At 40.3% G+C, this 19,758-nt stretch overlaps 1 protein-coding gene across 9 annotated transcripts in view; it reads left to right on the top strand.

Moving 5' to 3' along the window:
- The window catches only part of CEP112 (centrosomal protein 112), a 729,616-nt gene that overhangs the window by 34,982 nt on the left and 674,876 nt on the right, over positions 1–19,758 (top strand). For 7 of the 9 annotated variants that reach the window (XM_033961731.1, XM_033961728.1, XM_033961730.1 and 4 more), the window contains 2 exons: positions 6,052–6,212; positions 12,530–12,649. In XM_033961731.1, the coding sequence (XP_033817622.1) occupies positions 6,052–6,212; positions 12,530–12,649 (281 nt within the window). The remainder of the gene's footprint in view (positions 1–6,051; positions 6,213–12,529; positions 12,650–19,758) is intronic. The other 2 variants (XM_033961733.1, XM_033961732.1) reach the window with 1 other exon arrangement.

Here is a 19,758-nt window from a genome sequence, read left to right as displayed (position 1 = left end):
TTTCAGACAGTAAACATTGGTGTTTCGATGTGGTCAGAATCGACAGCAGTTCAATTCTTGCAAGGTACACGCGTTCCTTGTCATTGAGCTCATTTGCCAATCAATAGTAATTTCAAAGTAGAACTCGATTTATGCTCACTGATTCATCGAACAGAAAATAATGTCACATTAACCATTAACGTCCTTTTGTCATGATTGATGCCATTTTCCTAATATTTCTATATTTAATATGTAAGATAAGGGTGGGGTGGGGGGAGGGTTTCTATTACATGTAAAATAAAAATTACTAAAAGGATTTCAGGATGGGAGAGGGAGGGTTATATTTACAACTATAAGTTATAATGATAAGATGTACAAGTGGTTAAATCTATGTTATTGTGTTGCAATTTTTGTACACTTGATGAAAGTTTTAAAATGAATAAAGAATTATAAAAAAAAAAAAAGAAAATAATGTCACACACTATATCACAGGCGTTGATTGCTTGGGACATTTCCTAATAATTCCTTTCCAGTCAGCTTTCAGACTCCTGAGGCAGGCGCTTTTGGCTGAAACACAATCGTGTCGAATCATATTATACAAGAAAGCGACTGAGCACCAAAGGTCACCTTCGTTGTTGTTTCTTGTTATACAACAGAATCATTGTGGACATTACTCCACCCATCAAGACTTAAGTTAACAATTTTACCCTCTAGACCTGTTGCCCATTACTCCAGCAGAGAGTGGTAGAAAACTGGAACGCTCTATAGGGGAAAACACCCTCCAGGGATTCAAGACAAAGTAAGACAAGTTCCTGCTGAACCGTACGCAGGTAAGGTTAATCTCAGTTAGGGCACTGGTCTTTAACCTGAGGGCCGCCGCTTGAGTGGACTCCTGGGCACAATGGACCTAGCAGCGGCAGTGCTTATGTTCTCTGCTGTGCCGGATGGACTGTATCCTGGTTTTGGTGACTGAAACATATTAATGAAGTGGTGGGTTTTCAATCAGATGGAAACAATTTTTTCAACAATTACCTCTTTTTTTTTTTCCTGCTGGTTTTTATCATAAACTTATCTTTGATGGTTCCTGGATGGTTGGATTTTTTTTTTTCTTTCTTTCTTTCTTTCTTTTAGGTGCCAAGTTTCTTCACTGTTTGATATATTCCGACCATTGACAACTATCTGGTCGGTTTACAATGCTAAAATTAGGTTAAAAATAAAACCCCCAAAAGGGGACTAATTATAAATAACATAGGTATTAGACGAGACGGACAAATTGTGATGTTGTCACACCCCCGGTACTAGGTTGTCAGAATGGCTACCGGGCAGTGTGCAAAATAATAGTCCCGAGCGTGCCTTCTTAATGTAGAAGGGTCCTGCTGGCATTAATAACAGTGCAATGAACATTCACCAAAACACCAAAAACAAACCAAGTGTTCTGAATGAGAGCAAGCTTCAATAAGGCAGCGTCATTGAATTAGCAGTGCTGCCAGAACAGATACTGCTTCTCAAAACAGGCTTGCTAACAAACCCAAAATGGGAGGCCTTGCAAAAGGCAGGCCTCTGCCTTTCCACAGGTAAGTGCAAAGACCCGGTTCATGAATAAATTCACAGTCCTTGCTTCACAGTTCAAAACAAAACTATAGCAATATTGAGAATCAATCTTTCACAGTCTTTAAATTCAGCTTGTCAAAAGAGTTCCTCTATTTCAGTCCAGAACACTGGACTCGCCTGGCCTGCAACAGGCTTTCCACACCAGCTCTATAAGCAGGTGGGGGAGGGGTGCAGCTGAGTCCACACAATTAACATTTGCCAAACTGGCCCCACAAACCCAACCCAAAGATCTTCGGGGACTCACCCCACACTACCCTCAGTTAAGTTCCAAGTCTCCTGCAAGCAGTAGCAAAAGAAAACATCAATGCTCTGGAAAGTTTAAAAAACACCAAAAATGCTGAGCTTCAGTAGCAAGCCCAGCCCTGCTCACTTATTGGCAGCAGCAAATCCAAACTGGCAAGAGAGAAAAACAACACTTAACTCTCGTCCATAAGTTCCTCAGCAGGTTCCATAGAAGTGTCCATATCTTCTGTAGAAGGAAGGCTGGATAATTGGCTTGCTCCAGGGAAGGTTTCTAGTTCTTCCATCTCAATCTCATTCTCCAGGTGAGAGGGAGGAGAACTGGCTCTGAAGACCTCCTCTTCCCTTGGCTCAGGAGCTACTAATTTAAGCTTCCTGGATTGCTGGGCTTTCTCCTGAGCCCTAATTAGTTTCAGCAGCTGAGCAATTCCAGCATTAGGCTGCCTTCTGGGCTGTTCCTTCCTACCGGCTATCTCAGGTTCTTTGAGGCTGTTCCTATGACATTCCCCCTCCCCCCTGAGTCCCTGCACAAAGTCAGACTTTTTATGCTCAGCAACTTTGGGGCTAACAGAACTACTGCACTGATCTGCTCTTTTTAGCTGCAGTCTAGTAGTTTGGGGATTCCTACCTGGGGCAAGCCTAGCTCTAGGGCTGGGGTTGTTACAATGTATATGGTATGACTGAAACTAGAGGTCCCCCTGGCTTTTCAAAACCTGGCACTTTGTCCAGGTTTTGAAAAGCTGTGTCGGGCAGAGAGGAAGTCCGTGCATGCATGGCCGTCACTTGATGACGTGTGCATGCGCGGACTTCCTTTCTGCCTGACAAGAGCGGGGGTGGGGGCGCGTCCGGATTTTCTGGAAGGAAAATCTGGCATCCCTAACAGAAGCACTAACTTGGACTGATAATTCTTAACCTGTAAAACAGGAGATGGGGGCGACAAGATTCCCCTAAACAAAAAAAGTCAATGCTGCTGCTGTGTTGTTTTTTTTTTTTTTTTAATTCTTTATTCATTTTTAAACTCATCAAGTGTACAAAAATTCATAATAAACACAATTAATTTAACTACTTGAACATCTTATCATTATGACCTATAAACACAAATGTAACCCCCCATCCTCCCTCAAAGCCCATAATCATAAGATCATATACTTGAAATCCTCCCCCCACCCAATACTAAGTGGTGTATAATTAATAGAAAAATGGCATTTTAATCATGACAAAAAGATGTTAATGGCTCCCATATTTTAATAAAATTTTTATAATTTCCCTTCTGTACCGCTAATGATCTTTCCATTCTATGTATGTGACATAATGAATTCCACCAAAAATTAAAATTAAGCCTCCTATAATCTTTCTAATTATTAGTACAGTGGTACCTTGGATTACGAGCATAATCCGTTCCAGGAGCATGCTTGTAATCCAAAATGTTCGTTTATCAAAGCGAGTTTCCCCATAGGAAATAATGGAAACTCACTTTGATAGGTTCCCCTCCCCCCCGAGGCCAGCAGTGCTGCCCCCCCCCCCCACGAGAACCGGCATTGCTCCCCCCGAAGGCCCCCCTGCAAACCGGCACCCTTCCCCCCCGCGATCTGCAACCCCACCCCCCCGCCACCGGGGGGGGGGGGGGGCGCTGGCAAATCGAAGCGTGCTCGGTTTCCGAGGTGCCGATTTTGCGAATGTTTTGCTCATCTTGCAAAACACTCGCAAACCGGTGCACTCGTAAACCGAGGTACCACTGTAATATGTTGGATGACAACTCCAGTCATGATCAATAAAAGTTTATTATTACACGATGATATCTGACTTTTTCCTCATAGACATTCCAAATATCACAGTATCATAAGATAACGCTACAAGGTTTTCCAATAAACAATTTATTTGATCCCAGATTGAGTACCAAAAGGCTAAGATATGGGGACAATAAAACAAAAGATGATCCAAAGTCCCTACATCTAGATTACAATGCCAGCATCTATTAGACAAGGAACTATTTAATTTTTGTAATCTATGTAACAAAAAAAACCAAGTTTGTCTGTAATCTATGTAACAAAAAAAAACCAAGTTTGTCTCATAGACGCTGACATCGTACATCTCATTCTCCAAGACCAAATTTGCTGCTATTTTATTGTTGATACCTTTTCTGTTTATTTGGTATTATTCAACATATTCATGGCCACTCAGTACTGCCCCCCAAAAGGAAAATTTGCTTGTTTCAACTTCTTTGTTTCTTCGTAACAACTGTATCAAAATGACGGCAATGCAGTAATAATAATAAATGTATTTTTGCTGAAATATGACAGTTCAATTCAATTTAAATTTTTTAAATAGCTAAGAAGAAAAAATTAAAAAATTTAAATTGAATCAGGTTGGGCAGACTGGATGGACCATTCGGGTCTTTATCTGCCGTCATCTACATTCAAAATTCAACAATCACATGAGCCGTTATTTCTGGACAGACTACTAATACCTTACTCTTCACTTAGGACGCTAAGATCGTCGCAACAAAACTTATTAACTATTCCTTCTTTGAAAATAATTGGGACTAGAAGAGCAACCATGTTTTCAGTACAAACACCCCAACAGTGGAATAATTTACCAATCTATTTACGTAACGAACCATCATTAGACAAATTCTTGAACGCGGCTTGAAAAGCATTCTTTATAAAGATGCATTCAATACATAGATAGAACATTCCAATAAACGCAGTAGCTAATCCCCAAAGAATTAAATGACTAGGACATCAATTTGAAATTATAAGTGCTTTTATAATCTTAATCTTCCTACTTTTCTCTTCTTTTAAAAGGTCATTAATATTAATCTTAGTCTTCTTACTTTTTTCATGTAAAAGGCCATTTACATTTAAACTAATCAATCATTCTTAACATTATCTCATATTTTGAATTATTTCAAAATAATTAAAGCTTTTTTAATAAATTCTTTTTATATTCTTTTTCAAATGACCCTGTCCTTATGTGCAAACCTTAAATGTTCCTTTTTTTTAATTTAATTTTATTTTATAAATTGTATTTCTACCCTTTACCTATTTGTTCCAGTTTGTATCAATAGAATATAATGATTAGTCTGTATAATTTTGTCTGTATAATTTTGTCTCATTTGTATTTGTCATCCCTGGCTTTTATTGTATATTAGAATTATGTAATACGCATTGAAATATTTGTAATTGCGTAAAATCAAAATTTATTAAACTTGAAACTTAGCTCCTCAAGGCAGTCAAGAAATACGATGAAATCAAAACATTTTCTAACCTGAAGGTCCTACCTCTTCAAACATGTTCCTTTTGTCATCTTCATCAAAGCACTTGCCATGTTTAATTTGGGTCACCAGGCCTAGGTTACCAGATGGCCAGGAAAACCCAGACATGTCCTCCTTTTAAGAGGACTGTCTGGGTGCTTTGGAGGTATTTCCAAAACTTGGCAGGTTGCCTGGGTTTTGGAATGCCCTGAGCTTGTAACCGTGTTTTGGAGGGCCTCCGTGCATGCACGGATTCTGCTCAAAAGGTTTCACTTTCATTTTTATTGGTTGGCCCTGCTTTACAAAGCCACGCTAGCGTTTTTAGCGCCTTCCGCTGCGGTAAGAACTCTGATGCTCATGAGTTTTTGAAGTTCTTACTGCCTCGGCCGGCACTAAAAATCCTAACGTGGCTTTGTAAAGGAGGGGGTTAGCTTCTTGTGCAGACATATAAACTTAGCACTTAAGAGGTAAGGGGTTTATTCTGTTTACATTGATTTGCAAAGAAACAATGGAGCTAAGATCTTTTTCTCAGCTCTGTATATTTGATATGTGTCATCTTCACATCAAAAATGTTATCCCTGCAGACACAAATTCACAGTTTTGAGAAATACAAAACTAAGAATCTGTGATAATATCTTCTAGATAGAAAAATTGTCTGTGACATTATGAATTCAGTTTCCAAAAGATTTAAACATTGCATGAATATACAACCTCATGCTACCTAATTAAAAACTAATCTTTATTTCATGATGAATAACCTTTGCACTGTAATGAATCTTAAATAATCTTTAGATAGATTTTCTTTTCTCAAAAAAGCTTTTTATTAAAAAAAAATCAGATTTTTTTTATTTTAAACATTGATTTTTATACACCCTGCATTTTACCTAAAATGTATGTTTTCTAGTGGCTTTTATGCTGTGTGGATTTCTTAAAAACTAATTGTATGTGGATGTTCTTTTTAAATTTAGTCTATCTACTTTGATGAACCTCCTTCAAAAGTGTGCAGCCCTAGCCCTGAGGGATTACCTGACTGGGTGTTGGGGGAATTGAGGTCAGGAGACCTGAAAGCAGAAGAATTATGGAGACTGTGCGAAGTTCCTGCAGTCGAGTTACCAATGCGCACTCACAGGTATATCCTTTGCATGGATGGTATAGTATGCATTATCTTGAGAAGAAATGTCTATGATAGGCAGAGTGTAGCATTGCTTTCTTTGCTGGGTCGGATAACAGCATTAATAATATGTCCCTAGTATTAACAACAGTGATAATATGTCCCTAGTACTTGGAAAACTGTAAAGGCAGTATTTCTGCCTGTGAGACGTGCCAGTATAATCTGCTGAGAGAGATGCTTGTAGGCGTACCAAAGGGTGGGGGGGGGTGGTCCACCCCGGGTGCCAGCCATGAGGGGGGTGTTCCCGGCCTGGGAGTCATGGTCCAGAAACTTCCATTCTCATGGCCTAGCATATTCCCAGCTTTCTCTCCCTTTACCTTCTGTGAAGCTGAAAAAACTACTGGCCTTGGCAGTGATTCAGCTACGTCGCCCGCGGCTGACCTTCCTGCTTTCCGTGTCCTCCTCTGCAATCCGCCTGGGCGGAAACAGGAAGTTGAGTCATTGGCAGGCATGGAAAGCAGGAAGGGGAGCCGCGGGCGACGTAGCTGAATCACTGTCGAGGCCGGCAGTTTTTTCAGCTTCACGGAAGGTAAAGGGAGAGAAGGCTGGGAACGTGCTGGGCCTCGGGGACTATCTAGAGCCTTGGCACCAGGCCGTGAGAAGGGAAGTTCCCGGACCATGACTCCTAGGCTGGGAACACTCCCTCATGGCTGGCACCTGGGGGGAACATTACTAAAAATATTTTTTTACATTGGGGGGTGTAAAAAAAAACCAATGGGCCCCGGGTGTCACATACCCTAGGTACGCCTCTGCTTGTAGTACTTTTGACTATATGTGCTCCATACTCTAATCTAGGTGCAGTACAGAAGTGAAGTACTGAAAAGTAAAGTTGCCGCTGCCAACTGATTATAGTCTTGGTCCAGTGAGTAGTCCTACTTAAACAGGAATGCATGTTCTAAAAACATCCTGATCGATGGCCCATTTGTCCCTTGTATGATATGAAAATTCTCTAAATAGCCACACAGAAGGGGTATTTAAGAAAATTTCAGGATGTTTGGGAGCCTTTAACAAATTATTGTAATGATTGAATACTATTTTTCCCCTTAATTATGCATGTCCAAGGTTGGGGAAGGGGGGGGGGGGGGTTAGATTTTGGTCTTTGTATAAATGTAAGGAATGTGCGAATGGGGACTATTATATATTTTTCTGTGTTCAAAGATTGTTATTGATTGGGGGGGAGATAAGTTCTAAACTGGATTATTGCAGAATATTAAGGACTCCTGTTACGAAGCTGCGGTAGCGTTTTTTTTTTTTTTTTGTTGTTGTTTTTTTGCTTTCTACCCTTTGGAAAGAAAAACAGCTCTTTTCCAAAGCTGATTTCTTTTATAATTTCTTTATTCATTTTTAAACTTATATCAAGTGTACAGTAAATATCAACCAAATATAATACAACATCACTTGAAAAATTTTCAATATCATACACCAAGAAGATTTAACCCCCATCCCCCTCCCAAATTCATATACAACTAATATATACCACATGAAAATAATATCTTACGACAATCATCTAAATATTCTTAATGGAAAAACAAGAATCCCTCCCCCCCGCAAATCCACATGTGCATTAAGATTGGGAAAAGTGTAACTTATTCATTACTATAATTTAATAAAGGTCCCCACACATCCTTAAATTTATTATAATATCCTTTTTGAACAGCCAACGCTCTTTCCATTTTATACACATGACAAACTGAAGACCACCAAAAACAATAATTCAGTCTTCTACAGTCTTTCCAATTATGTGTTATTTGTTGGATGGCAACTCCTGTTAATATCAATAAAAGCTTGTTATTATTAGCAGATATTTGACATTTAGCTCTCATAGACATGCCAAATAAAATTGCGGTAGTGGCTTTAACGCGTGCGACTTTTAATCACGCGCTAACCCCTGCGCTAGCCGAAAAACTACCGCCTGCTGAAGAGGAGGCGGTAGCGGCTAGCGTGGCCAGCAGTTTAGCTCATGCTATTACGTGCGTTAAACCGCTACCGCGGCTTTGAAAAGGAGCCCTAAGCGTTGTATCTAAGATAAAAATGTTTTTATTTGCTGATATACTTATTGTAAGTTTTTAAAAAATGAATAAAGAATTAAAAAAAAAAAATAAAATTCTCTCTGCCTGACAGTGTCGGGCCAGTCGTAATTAGCTCAGGACAATGGGCTGGCTATTCAAAACACCTGTTATCTGAATAGTGCTGGGTTTTACTAAATGCACTGGCGAGGTAAATGCTCCGACATTCATAGGAATTGCGTTAAAAACCTCGAGTGCCGTTAGTAAAAGTGCCTTATTGAGGAAATTTCAGCAGCATTGTCCTGCTGAAAGTTTCTTAACAGATCGCACCAGTGCTGTCCAGTTAGTGTCCGCTTAGAGCATGGATGTTCTGCCTAACTTTGAATAACCGGACAATATTCAGCCACTCTTCAGATAGCTATGCGTGGATGAAACTAGGACAGCAAACAGGCTTTATCCTTGAAGCCATCTGCACAATGTGCTACGGCGGCAGAAAGGGCGAACGGCGGTGAAATGTGCTACGGCAGCGAAAAGGGTGAACAGAGTGCTAGGAATGATCAAGAAGGGGATCACGAACAGATCCGAAAAGGTTATCATGCCGCTGTACTGGGCCATGGTGCGCCCTCACCTAGAGTACTGCGTCCAGCACTGGTCGCCGTACATGAAGAAGGACACGGTACTTCGCGAAAGGATCCAGAGAAGAGCGACTAAGATGGTTAAGGGGCTGGAGGAGCTGCCGTACAGCGAGAGATTAGAGAAACTGGGCCTCTTCTCCCTTGAAAAGAGGAGACTGAGAGGAGACATGATCGAAACATTCAAGATAATGAAGGGAATAGATTTAGCAGATAGACAGATTGTTCACCCTCTCCAAGGTAGAGAGAACGAGAGGGCACTCTCTAAAGTTGAAAGGGGATAGATTCCGTACAAACGTAACGAAGTTCTTCTTCACCCCGAGAGTGGTAGAAAAATGGAACGCTCTTCCGGAGGCTGTTATAGGAGAAAACACCCTCCAGGGATTCAAGACAAAGTTGTACAAGTTCATGGAAAACTGGTGAGACTGGACTCATTTGGAGCACTGGTCTTGACCTTGGGGCCGCCGCGTGAGCGGACTTCTGGGCAGGATAGACCATTGGTCTGACCCAGCAGCGGCAATTCTTATGTTCTTATGTTCTAGTTCTCAGGAGAGTGGCTGTTGACCTCTGAATGCATATATTTAATAATAATAATAATAATAACTTTATTCTTCTATACCGCCATAATCTTGCGACTTCTAGGCGGTTTACAACTGAAGAGAGCTGGACAATCAGTGATTTACAGTATGCAGATAGAGAAATTATAGTATACAGACTCTTAGAAATGCAGCAATTATAATTTAGCACTGCTGCTTCTGCAGATAGTGGCACTGAATATACGCAGAAAATATAAACACCATAGCTGATGTATAAAATCTGACTGCGGTGTTTAGGATGTTATTTTTACTACTGACCCCCCCCCCCCCCCGAGTTAAAATATGATGTAATATTTAGCAATACTATGTATCGTGCTATATGCAAAGAACCCATTGTTTCTTGAACTGGTGATGGGTGACAGAAAGGTGGGGAACATACTTTAGAGAGAGGAAGAATTGGGGAGAAGGATGCTTTTAAGAAGAAGTAATAATGGCTCAGCATGGTGTAGGATGGGAGAAGAGAAGTGGAAGTTCAGGGCAAATGAGTGCTTCGGCTGGGTTGGGCTGTGTGATGCTTGGAGAAGGCAGGAAGGGGCACTCGGGATTGTCAGGGCCTTGTATTGTGCTGTTTTCCAGCAGCTCACAGATTTTGCCCCCTTATCTGTGGAAGGAGGGTCATGTATATACTTGTGTGGAGGAGTGTGTGGCGCTGTTGTTGGCGCTGCAGTCTCAGCACCCTGAGGTTGTGGGTTCAAAACCCCACACTGCTCCTTGTGACCCTGGGCAAGTCACTTAATCCTCCACTGCCCCGGGTACATTAGACAGATTGTGAGCCCTCTGGGATAGAAAGAGAAAATGCCTGAAATACCTATATGTAAACCACTTTGAGTACAGTTGTAAAACTACAAAAAGGTGGTATACGAGTCCTAACCTCTTTCCCTGATGTCATAATGCCTGGCAGAAACCCAAATAGTAGTAACATTCCAGAGCTCATATTGTGATGTCATAATGCCTCATTCCACCAATGCCTAAGGGCCAACCTCATCAGTGATGTCACAATAATAATAATAATAATAATAACAACAACTTTATTTTTGTATACCGCCATACCCAGGGAGTTCTAGGCGGTTCACATCAGTTAATCGAAAGTTATAAACAGTGAGGTCTTTAGTTAACAGGATAGGAAGGAGCAAGTCCTTGAAGTTAACAAGTTAGGAATGTAAAATAAGAAGGAGTAGGTGGAGATTCCAGATCATTGGTGGGAGGGGTGGGAGGAGTAGAAGAAGGTGTGTTAAGGGTTCTATCTGTGAAATAAGTGTGTTTTTGAGTTGTTCTATTCTTGGCTCACTTCTGATATTGCATTGTAAGAGTATGTGGCACTGTAGTGAGAGCTGCAGCCTCAGCACCCTGTGATGCTCCTTGTGACCCTGGGCAAGTCACTTAATCCTCCAATGCCCCAGGTACATTAGATAAATTATGAGCCACTGAGACAGATAGGGAACCCTAATAGAAATAGTAGTAACATTCCAGAGCTCATATTGTGATGTCATGCTGCCTCATTCCACCAATGCCTAAGGGCCAACCTCATCAGTGATGTCACAATGGCATCATTGTTCTATACTTGGCTCACTTTTGATATTGCATTGTAGGAGTATGTGGTGCTGTAGTTAGAGTTGCAACCTCAGCACCCTGTGATGCTCCTTGTGACCCTGGGCAAGTCACTTAATCCTCCAATGCCCCAGGTACTTTTAGATAGATTATGAGCCACTGAGACAGATAGGGAAAATGCTTGCGTACCTTATTGTAAAACCGCTTAGATAACCTTGATAGGCGGTATCTAAAATCCTAATAAACTTGCAGCTGGATAGATAACGTTACGTGCTACGGGCTCGAATGCTGATAAGGTGACGCAGATATTCAACTGTCCAAGGTAGGTGAAATGAGAATCAATTGAACACTTTTCCGAAGCTCACTCGCACTTTTTTTGGGTCTGTTTTGATCTGTAGGAATTTTGCTCATCAAGGCAAGTTTCATTTACTGTGGCTTATTCCTGTGCCAAAACGCATGGACTTAGTAAATGTTGGCACAGGAATAAGCCGCAGTAAATGAATTTTGTTCATCAAGGCAGGATTTATCGCATAGGTCAAACCTGACAAACAAAGGGACTGAGTGAGTTTTGAAAAAGTGGTCTTCAGTTGTAATTGACTAGTAATAGTTGTAAACTAGTTTTGTAAAGGGTTTTGGACAAAAATGTCGTGTTAGAACAGTATTGTAATACCAGAGAATTAGAAGTGTATTTATAGTTACATATAGAAGTATTGACTATGAGGGCATGTGAGTACAACAGTGTCTAGATCAGGGGTAGGGAACTCCAGTCCTCGAGAGCTGTATTCCAGTCGGGTTTTCAGGATTTCCCCAATGAATATGCATGAGATCTATTTGCATGCACTGCTTTCAATGCATATTCATTGGGGAAATCCTGAAAATCCAACTGGAATACAGCTCTCAAGGACCGGAGTTCCCTACCCCTGATCTAGATTGTCCCGTTTACTTCTTGGTGCATTAGTTAATTTCTGGCTTCCCCTTGCTTCATCACAGCTAAGAACCCACTGTTCTTATCACAGGCTTTCTTGAATATCATTAATATTTAGGCTGCCACTATCTCCACTGGAAGTCATTCGCGGTCATTTTCTAACCACGAATAACCGGGCAGGAGATGGCAGCTGGAGAGGCAGGAGAGGACAGCTGGAGCGCCGGCGAGTGAAGGAAATCACTCGCTGTATGCTCCGACCGCCTCTTCCTGTGCTAAAGTCGGGCCTTACCAGTCAGGAGCTGCGTGTCAAAGCATCGGTGATTGGTGAGGTCTGACTTCAGTACAGGAAGAGGCGGTCGGAGCATACAGCGAGTGATTTCCTTCACTCACCTGCGCTCCGGCTGCCCTCTCCTGTCTCCCCTGCCTAAAAACTGTATTTGCGGTTTTTCGAAATTCGCGGGGGTTCCTGGAACAGAACCCCTATGAATTTCAGGGGAGTACTGTATACCGATTCTACTAAACATGTTCAATTTCCTGTCATCGCATAATCCTGGTTGTATCTTTTCAGACGACAGATACAGTGGCGTCAAGAAAAAGACGGTGACAGGGAGCGAGGCAGAGCCGAGGAAGAGTTATTTCAATTCACAGGGAAAGCAGAGAGTGAACTGGAGAGGCAGAGAAGGAAAAGGTGAAATTAAACTAAGATCTCCATCACCATTTTATTTCTTACACTCTTCTGCAAGTAAAAGAGCTCCAAGCGAGTTCAAGCAGATTAGAAACCACAATGAGGTACTTTTATTCAACAAAACAATAAGGTTAATATCTGAAAAAGCCAGTGGTATGGTGATGAAAAACCTCTGAGCAAGGGGTACAGTGAGGAAAGGGAATGAGATAGTTTGGCTGTTTTGTAAGGGCTTGGAAGCGCAGCTTGAGAGCTGGGTTTTGTTTCTAGTCTGGACGCTGCTTCAGAGAGTCTTGATCCTACTAGTTTTCTGAAGACTAGCAGGCTGATGCCAAATGGAAGTGAACTCCCGAGGGCTGGAACTGACCCTATGAAGGTTTTCTCTTCGGTGCTCCTGAGGCATTGTTCCTCAGGTGTTGGCACCAGTAGGCAGGCGTGTAATAAGGCATGAGAAACTCGGATAAAATAATGTAGCAAAGGGAAATATTTTGAGGTGGAAAATGAATTTTACCTGTCATGGTTTAGAATTGATTCAGGAGTAATGTTAGGGGGCCTTTTTTTCACAACAAAGACAGATGATAGATGACAATATTGAAGTTCAAGTGAAAAAAAAAAGGGGCAGAGGATCTTTGACAGTGGGTAAGCAAGCTACTGACCAAGACAACCGACTAGAAAACTTTCAGGAAAGAACGGAAAACTATCCTTTTCAAAAAATTTGTCAATTGATCTAACCAAAACCTTATAAACCCTTCCCCAGATCCCATCGCTCAAGCTAGTCATCAATTCTTGTAAGCTCATTCTATCAACTTTGTAAGCTCCCTGGGAATGCCCAGACCAATTCTGTTTATAAACTGCCTAGAACTGAAAGGTATTGGCAGGATAGAAAACACGAATGGAATGGAGTAGGTGTACAAAGGTGAGATGGCAGAGACATCTTTGAAGGCCTTATGGTTCAGCACCATGATTGGATTGGGCTCAAATGAGTATATTGGAAGCCAGTGCAGGGATTTTAGGATAGAGGTGATCCATTTGAATGTCCTTGCACAGCAGTGTTCGAGTTGTGGTGTATTGAAAGAGCATCTTGGTGTATAATGATTTGCAGCAATTCGGGGGGGGGGGGGGGGGGTGTGAAGCTTGTCTGGATGGCTGGCAAAGGCAGTGACATTAAAGAAGGGATGGAGATGGCACAGGCAGTGGGAAGCAGAAGAATGCCAATTTAGCTATAGCTTTCACAGTGAGCTTGGGATTTAGTATAAATTATAAGCTACATTTCTGATGGTTGGAAGGCTTGGATGTTCCTTTTGAGCATAAACCTTGGCTAGAGTGAGCTTGGACGGCAACTTCAGCATTTGGAACCTAGGACAATACCAGACTTTACAGTCTATGACCAAGAAATATCAAAGAAGAGACGAGTTAATTTAATCATATATTTTTTAATGAATATAACTTATGGGCAGACTGGATGGACCGTTCAGGTAAAATAAAGTTTAGACAAATTCCTGGAAGAAAAGTCCATAAACTGTTATTAACAAGCTAGACGTGGAGAAAGCTACTGGCTATCTCTGTGGGGTAAGTCATATGGAATCTCTCATTTTGGGGATCGCGTCAGGTATCTGTGGCTTGGACTGACCATTATTGGAAACCGTGCTGGTCTTGATGGTTCTTAGACTTATCATTATGGCAGCTCTTAGCTATCACTTGTGACCTGGATTGGACCCTGCTGGAAATGGGATACTGGGCTTGATGGATCTGTGGTCTGTTCCAGTATGGCGGCTCTCTTATTCTTAGTAAATCTCCATTGGCTAGTGCCTGGTCCAGTGTCATTATACAAAACGTAGGTTCTTTGGCTAGTCACTTGACTGCTTGTTCTGTCACTTGGCATGCTTCATTTGTATGTTTAGATCCAAATTAATTATACTTCGCTTCTAGCAATGATTTTTCTCCGTCTGCTCTTCACATCGATTTTCTTTCATATGCATTTAGCGAAAATTCAGCATAAATATCTAAAGAAGACCTTGGTGGCTACACTTGAACTTATTTCATTTTAGTTCAAGTTCACTGTAGCAAGTCTCCTCATTGGTCTATCCCATGAGTAGGCAATTCCGGTCCTCGAGAGCCGGAACCAGGTCAGGTTTTCAGGATGTCCACAATAAATATGCATGAGATAGATTTGCATCTCAAGGAGGCAGTGCATGCAAATCCATCTCATACATATTATTTATGGATACCCTGAAAACCTGACCTGGCTCCAGCTCTCGAGGACTGGAATTGCCTACCCCTGGTCTATCCAAAATTATTAAGCAAACTTTATTATATAGTCAAGACACTTATCTTGATTTTCATGCTGTTTGGGGCTCCGACATGAATTCACGTTTCGCTAGCTCAGTTTCATTCTAAATTGCTAGACGTGAAGTATAATTAATTTGGGTCTATACAACTGCTTCACTTGATTTTTTTTAAGAATAGCCATTAAAAGAGTGGTATTCGTTTGTATGTTTGACACATGTATGTTTTTATACTGACTTATTTATTTTCGCTTAGGTCTTAAATTTCATGCTGCCTCATAAATGTTACAACCTCTTCAGGTTGCCCTTTGGAAAACCCCTTTTGATCTTGAAAGATTTTTCCCCACAGTGTTCGATTAATTTGTAAAATCTTTCCGTACTTAATTCTATTTTAAGTTATGCTGTTTGTGCATTTTGGGGCGGATTCTATAAAAGACGCCTAAATCAGTTGGCACCAAGAAAAATGGCCAAAAGATGTGAAAAATGTGTTAACCATGCAACTACAGATCCTCACAAGGTTAACTAAATTGTTCAATGCCTAAAGTGAAGGAAAAGATCTCAGATGACCACCTCAAGGATCACATGACCATTCTCCTTTGGTGGTTCGGTGGTAGAGGTTATCTTTCATAGATCCAAAACCTTCACAATTAAATGACTGTATAATTTAAACAGTCTTATTTAAATTATCTTTTCTACTCACACAATCAAAATTTTTGTTTTTTTAAATTCTTACACCACCAATAGTGTGTGCCTCTATCCATATTTTTAGTTTAAAGACACAGAAAGCACAAAAACTTCACTTATCTTGTGCTTGAAGTTGCAGTGTGTAGGGCCAGAACTGCATGCACCGTCTAATCAAAACTGCTTATAGCCTTTACGGTTGGACAGCCTGTAATTGGGACAGTGTAATTCCCATTGGACAGCCTGTATGGACGTCGGCAGCTGGTGTGTGTTTGCTAAAATGCCGTAGGCTTCCGGGAACAGCTTTAGTAACTATTTGGCAGTGGTGATGTACGCTGTGCCTTTCAAATGTTTATCCTGGTGCAAGTTGCTCATAATGTTTATCCGAATATGGTAGCCTGAAGTTTTTTGGATATTATCTCTACCAGGCTATCAGATTTATTTTTTGGATGAGTGAGAGTGGAGTTTTTTTTCCTCAAATCCCATGAAGCTTAACTGAGGTTTTTTTCTCCTCTCCTCATTCTATTTTTGTTTTTTATTTTTTCGATTTTTCCTGTTTGGATGACTGGCATTTGATGCACGCAACTTTTGGAGCAGGCTTTCTGTCTTATAGTGATTATCGTGCTCTTTTCAACCAACGAAAAGATAAAAGAAAAGTCAATTCATGTGAGCAGGCAGGAATATAATATTGAACAATCTATAAAAATACGGGGCGTAACTTTCGATAAATATCTGACTCTGGAAAAACATATAGACCTACTGTATAAGAAAAGTATTTCGGTTTTATGGAAGCTTCGCACCATCAAGAAGTTTTTTGATGAACCTTCTTTTCGTTTGTTGGTGCAGACATTCATTCTGAGTATTTTAGACTATTGTAATATTATATATTTAGGGGCTTACAAAAAAATACTCAAAAAATTGAGACTGATGTAGAACACTGCGGTTCGCCTCATTTTTGGACTAAAATAAATGGGAACATATTACCCCCTTTTATCAAAAACTTCACTGGTTGCCAGTAGAGTCCAGAGTTCTGTTCAAGTTTTCCTGTATTTGTTACAAAGCAGTTTTTGGGATGCTACCAGATTATCTTGCTTCTCATCTTTCTTTCAACTATTCTAATAAGAGTACACGTAGAATAAATCTATTTAATTATCCTTCTATAAAATCCTGTCAATCTAAGAAGTTTTTTGACAGAATTTTCTGTATCTTACTGTAAACATCCTGTAACTGTCCTCTTGTTGCTATCTTGTACCCTTTGTAAACACCCCAGTACCCTGTACTTCATTGTAAACATACTGTAACTGTTTATCGTGTTAATATTTCGTACCTTATTGTATCACCCAGTACCTGCACACTTTGTATTATCCTGTATCCTTCTGTTAACACTGTACTCTCTCTAGACACGACTTCACTGTAAACCGCTTCGAACTTAGGGTATAGCGGTATATAAGAAATAAAATTATTATTATTATTATTTCAGGCCACTAAATTGAATACATGGCTTGGAAAACCAATATTAGAGGCTACTTCTTATTCTGATTTTAGAAAATCGTTAAAGACACGCCTGTTTGACATGTTTACATGTTTACATCTTAGTTGTGGAATTGTTTAACTTATCCTGCTTTTTAATTGATGTATTCCAATTTTAATTGATTGTTTTAATACGTATTTTATCTATACTGACTGTATGTATTTTTCCCTTTCTTGTGAACCGCTTTGAACCTTTGGTATAGCGGTATACAAAAATAAATTATTATTATTATTAAAGTGATTTCAATTACCCCAACATTGACTGGTTAAATGTTACATCAGGGAATGCTAGGGAGGTAAAATTCCTAGATGTCATAAATGATTGCTTCTTGGAGCAACTGGTCCAGGAACCAACAAGAGGAGATGCTATTTTAGATTTGGTCTTTAGTGGAATGCAAACATAGTACAGGAGTTAACTGTGTTGGGTCCGCTGGGAAACAGTGATCATAATGTAATCAAATTTGAGCTGATACCTGAAGTGACATCGCAAAAGAAATCTACTGTAGAGGCATTTAATTTTCAAAAGGGCAACTATTATAAAAGGAAAATTGTTAAAAAGAAGCTAAAAGGATCAGTTGCAAAGGATAAGATTGTAAACCAGGCATGGAAACCATTGAGGAGGCCCATACTAGATGTATTCCACGTATTATCAAAGGTGGAAAGACAAGGAAATGAGAGCCAGTGTGGTTAAAAGGTGATGTGAAAGAGGCTATTAAAGCCAAAAAAAAAAATCCAAGAATGGAAAAAGGATCTGAATGAAGAAAATAAGAAGAAACACAAGCACTGGCAAGTTAGATGCAAAGCATTGTTAAAGACATCTAAGAAAGAATATGAAGAGAAACTTGTAAAAGAGGCAAAAACTCATAACAATTTTTTTAGGTACATCAGAAGCAGAAAACCTGTGAGGGAATCTGTGGGACCGTTGGATGATCAAGGAGCAAAAGGATAAGGCCATAGCGGAGAGACTGAATGAATGAATTCTTTGCTTTGGACTTTATGGAAGAAGATGCAAGAGATCTACCTGAACCGGAAATGGTTTTCAAGGGTGGTGATGCAGAGGAACTGCAAGAAATTTCTGTGAATCTGGAAGATGTACAAAGCCAAATCGACAAGTTAAAAAGTGATAAATCACCTGGACCGGATAGTACTAAAAGATCTCAAACATGAAATTGCTACCTGCCATTAGTGATCTGTAATCTTTTGCTAAAATCGTCTGTAGTACCTGAAGGGTGGCCAATGTTATGCCGATTTTTAAAAAGGGTTCCAGGGGAGATCCAAGACATTAGACCGGTAAGCCTGACTTCAGTGCCTGACAAAATGGCGGAAGCAATTATAAAAAATAAAATAGTGGAACACTTAGACAAACATGATTTAATGAGACGGAGTCAGCATGGGTTCAGCCGAGGGAGATCTTGCCTCACCAATTTGCTTGACTTCTTTGAAGGTGTGAATAAACATGTGGATAAAGGTGAACCGACTGATGTAGTATATCTAGATTTTCAGAAAGCTTTTTATAAAGTTCCTCATGAGAGGCTCCTGAGAAAATTAAAGAGTCATGGGATAGGTGACAAAGTTCAGTTCTGAATTAAGAATTAGTTATCGGATAGAAAACAGAGGGTAGGGTTAAATGATCATTTTTCTCAATGGAGGAGAATAAACAGTGGGATGCCGCAGGGATCTGAACTGGGACCGGTGCTGTTTAACTTATTTATAAATGATATGGAAAATGGAACGAGGAGTGAGGTGATTAAATTTGCAGACGACAGTAAACTGTTCAAAGTTGTTAAAACGCATGCAGATTGTGAAAAATTGCAGACAGACCTTAGGAAATTGGAAGATTGGGCGACCGAATGGCAGATGAAATTTAATGTGGACAAATGCAAAGTGAAGCACATTGGGAAGAATAACCCAAATCACAGTTACTGGCTGCTAGGGTCCACCTTGGGGGGGTTAGTGCCCAAGAAAAGGATCTGGTTGTCATTGTAGACAATACGATGAAACATTCTGCCCAATGTGTGGCGGTGGCCAAAAAATGCAAACAGGATGCTAGGAATTATTAAAAAAAGGATGGTTAACAAGACTAAGAATGTTATAATACCCCTGTATCGTTCCATGGTACGACCTCATCTGGAGTATTGTGTTCAATTCTGGTCTCCTTATCTCAAGAAAGATATAGTGGCGTTAGAAAAGGTTCAAAGAAGAGCGACCGAGATGGTAAAGGGGATGGAACTCCTCTCATATTAGGAAAGACTAAAACGGTTAGGGCTCTTCAGCTTGGAAAAGAGACGACTGAAGGGAGATAGGATTGAAGTCTACAAAATCCTGAATGGAGTAGAACGGGTACAAGTGGATCAATTTTTCACTCTGTCAAAATTTACAAAGACTAGGGGACACTGGATGAAGTTTCAGGGAAATTCTTTTAAAACCAATAGGAGGAAATATTTTTTTCACTCAGTGAATAGTTAAGCTCTGGAATGCATTGCCAGAGGTTATGGTAAGAGCGGATAGTGTAGCTGGTTTTAAGAACGGGTTTGGACAATTTTGTGGAGGAGAAAATAAGAAGATTAACCCTACTCACAGTGGCTGTGGCTCAGAGCAAGTGGACATGTTTGACACATA

This window comes from Geotrypetes seraphini, chromosome 10 (assembly GCF_902459505.1).
Source record: "Geotrypetes seraphini chromosome 10, aGeoSer1.1, whole genome shotgun sequence".
NCBI lineage: Eukaryota > Metazoa > Chordata > Amphibia > Gymnophiona > Dermophiidae > Geotrypetes > Geotrypetes seraphini.
The sequence above is the reverse complement of the archived record's forward strand: the minus strand, read 5'-3'. Positions and strand labels throughout refer to the sequence as shown.